At 60.9% G+C, this 2631-nt stretch overlaps 1 protein-coding gene across 1 annotated transcript; it reads right to left on the bottom strand.

The window, feature by feature from the left end:
- Positions 1–6: 6 nt before the first annotated feature.
- On the bottom strand, positions 7–2361 carry LOC119953008. Its single transcript, XM_038776766.1, has 3 exons — positions 2070–2361; positions 1725–1869; positions 7–1505 (listed from the first exon to the last, which is right to left on the bottom strand). Exons 1-3 carry the CDS (start codon positions 2313–2315, stop codon positions 571–573), a joined length of 1326 nt encoding a protein of 441 aa, XP_038632694.1. The 5' UTR covers positions 2316–2361; the 3' UTR covers positions 7–570.
- Positions 2362–2631: the final 270 nt, after the last annotated feature.

The raw sequence follows: 2631 nt of genomic DNA, 5'->3' as shown, positions 1-2631 counted from the left end.
TGACTAATCTGTTCCATACACCCGTGCCAACTTACAATGTCTAACTTTTTGGCCTTACGGGCCGATCACTACGTCTAAGGTTCCCCCAGATGGTACAGAAGGAGTGGAGGCGGACTGTGAGAGTCCTGCCCTTCGACTTGGTTCACCGATGGCGCGCGCTTCCTGGGGCAGCCCGGCCTCGATGGGCAAGCCTGCTCGGCAGGCATGCTGGATGGCGTGGTGACACACTCCTTTACCGCTGCCCACCAGATGCACCAGGGACATGACGGGGGGAGTGCAAGTGCACAAGTTCCTCCCTTTCTGTGGTCAGGGACAGGCCGGACTCCTCCTCTTGAGGAGCCAATTGGCCCCCGGGCCTCTCTAAGGAACGGCGGTGCGTGGGGAGGCATGCCCCGTTGCACCACTGACACCTGGCACTGCCAGTCCTGGAGATCCGCTGTGGAATCGACCAGGGTCTGAACGTTGCCAGCTATGGAGCTGAGGGAGTGCGACATCCCTGTCAGGGACAGCGCAAGCTCCCGCTCGGTTTGGGCGACGCCGTCCATCACATGGACAAGGCCGCCGATGCTCTCAGCGATGGCCTGCTGAGACTGGGTCAGAGCCCGGAGCACGGCGGTAATGTCCATGTGGCCTCTGGAGCATGGCTGCCTGTGAGGGGGCAGTCCTGTCATGGGCCACGGATGACGCGTGCGCGCTAAGCCCTACGCCCTGAAGAACCTGACCCATGGCCGAAGCCGTTTTGCCCATTGCCTCCATTGCGGACGCCACCCGTGTGATGTCGGCCTGGGTTGTAGTCATGACCGACAACTCTCCCTGCTTGTGGACGCGGATGAACTCCTCCAGCTGCGTCTGCAGTTGCCGGAAGACAGCCGTCATCCCGTCATCTGGTCCCTGGAGTGCGAATTGCATTGGGACTGTGGGTGGGCGTGGGATGGCCAGGAAAGCGGGAGCCGTCTGGGCAGCAGCTGGGTGCTGGGCCTGGCCTGCCCTCCGACCATCCAGGCCCTCGGCATCTCCTACCTCCACTTTCGGTACCAGTTCGACTTTGTGGTGCGCACCAGAATGTGTACCAGATGCCTCGCCACTAAGTTGCCCAACCGAGGTGACCGTATCTGCGATGTTGGGGGGTGTGGCTGACAGCATTGCTGCAGCCGCTCGGTCGTTTTCTGTCCCCAGCTCTGTCTCCTGTGTGGAGCCGTGGCCACCTGGATTTCGACCACAGCTTGTGCGAGGTTCCGTGCCCCCGTGCCTCGACGTCCTCTGTGCGTCACTGTCCGGACTCGCTGTCCCCTCCCCATCCGTCATACTTTCATATGAGTCGGAATCGCTCGTCCTGATGTCTCGGTCTGTCCTCTGTGCGTCAGACCTCGGTGTGCTGGCCTCAGAGGGTGGCCCTCCTGCCCGTGGTCCTTCCCGTCTGTCCGGTTCAACACTGTGGCTGGAAGAGGTTGGCACTTCATGTTGGCGTGGTGAACAGTCAGTCCCACGGCGGTGCTCGGATGGCCCTGGATAACACATTAAGGCAGGTCTCGTTAGTCTTGCGTCATTGTTTGTTAGGGGTTGAGGGGGTGCGTACTGAGAGTGTGGACTGTGAGGTGGCACAGTGTCAGGCGGTGGGGTGTGAACTGTGGGGTGGTGCAGTATCAGGCAGTGGGGTGTGAGGGGGGGGGGGGGGTGGGCAGAGAGATGAGATGACAGATTGCATACGTTTAGTGGATTCTCACCTCCGTTCTGAAACGTCACAACCTCCCGGCTGGCAGATGCCACGGCAAGGTCCAGTGCCCTCTGCTCGTAGTCGGTCAGGGGTTGCAGCTGGCGTAAACCACCTCCGGTTCTTGCACGCTCCTGGAAATTGTGCGCTGTCTTGCCCTGGGGGGGGGGGGGGGGAGGAGATGGAACACAGGGTTAGACACATTGGCAGGACGCACATATGAACGTAACTTTATCACACTGAGGGGACACTCCGACCCACGCCATGGCACCTGCTGCCTCCCCCCCCCCCCCCCCCAACAGCATGGGAAATAGGCAGGGGGAAAGGCATTGCACGGGGCGGGTTTCAGGGAACTTACCCTCGCTGCCCTCGTGAGATCGTGCAGCTTCTTCCTGCACTGTTCCCCCGTGCGGGGGATGTGCCCCATGCTGTGCACCGCATCGCTGAGTACGACCCCCACCTCTCGCCATACACGCCTTACGACGCTTTGTGGGTACCGTTGCCCTCGGGGGTAGAGGATGTCCCTGCGCTCCTCCACTGCATCCAACAGTGAATCCAGGTCACTGTCCCTGAAGCGGGGTGCGGCGCGACGATTCGCCTCCATTTCGTCCCCGGTGTTTCTGTGCGTCCCGCGCACTTCCTTATACGTCGCGCGGCGTCATCGTGGCGTCGCAGCGTCATCATGGCGGCGCCGCTCCAACACTCCGCGTTAATCGCGGCGCTGCTGCTCCGTCCCATCTCTCCCTCACCCCTCCTCCCCAGCCCCTTCTCCACCCCCGCCAAGCCCCGTGATCGGCCTGACATCATCCTTCTGTCCCCAGATCAGGGGGAGGTGTTTGATTGCAATATGACACCTTTCAGGGTTTAACTGCAGATAGATTTTTGAATTCTGGTCGGCAAGGATTTTGAAATATTATCAA

This window comes from Scyliorhinus canicula, chromosome 18 (genome assembly GCF_902713615.1).
Source record: "Scyliorhinus canicula chromosome 18, sScyCan1.1, whole genome shotgun sequence".
NCBI lineage: Eukaryota > Metazoa > Chordata > Chondrichthyes > Carcharhiniformes > Scyliorhinidae > Scyliorhinus > Scyliorhinus canicula.
This window is presented reverse-complemented; position numbering and strand designations above follow the sequence as displayed.

Bases quoted from the DNA above. Each gene is read 5' to 3' on its own strand.
- LOC119953008 (XM_038776766.1), bottom strand. From the start codon at position 2,315: ATGGAGGCGAATCGTCGCGCCGCACCCCGCTTCAGGGACAGTGACCTG. The intron at 1,870-2,069 runs GTAAGTTCCCTG...CCCCCCCCCCAG, and splicing joins ATCTCACGAGGGCAGCGAGG to GGCAAGACAGCGCACAATTT. The intron at 1,506-1,724 runs GTGAGAATCCAC...TGTGTTATCCAG, and splicing joins TGTGACGTTTCAGAACGGAG to GGCCATCCGAGCACCGCCGT.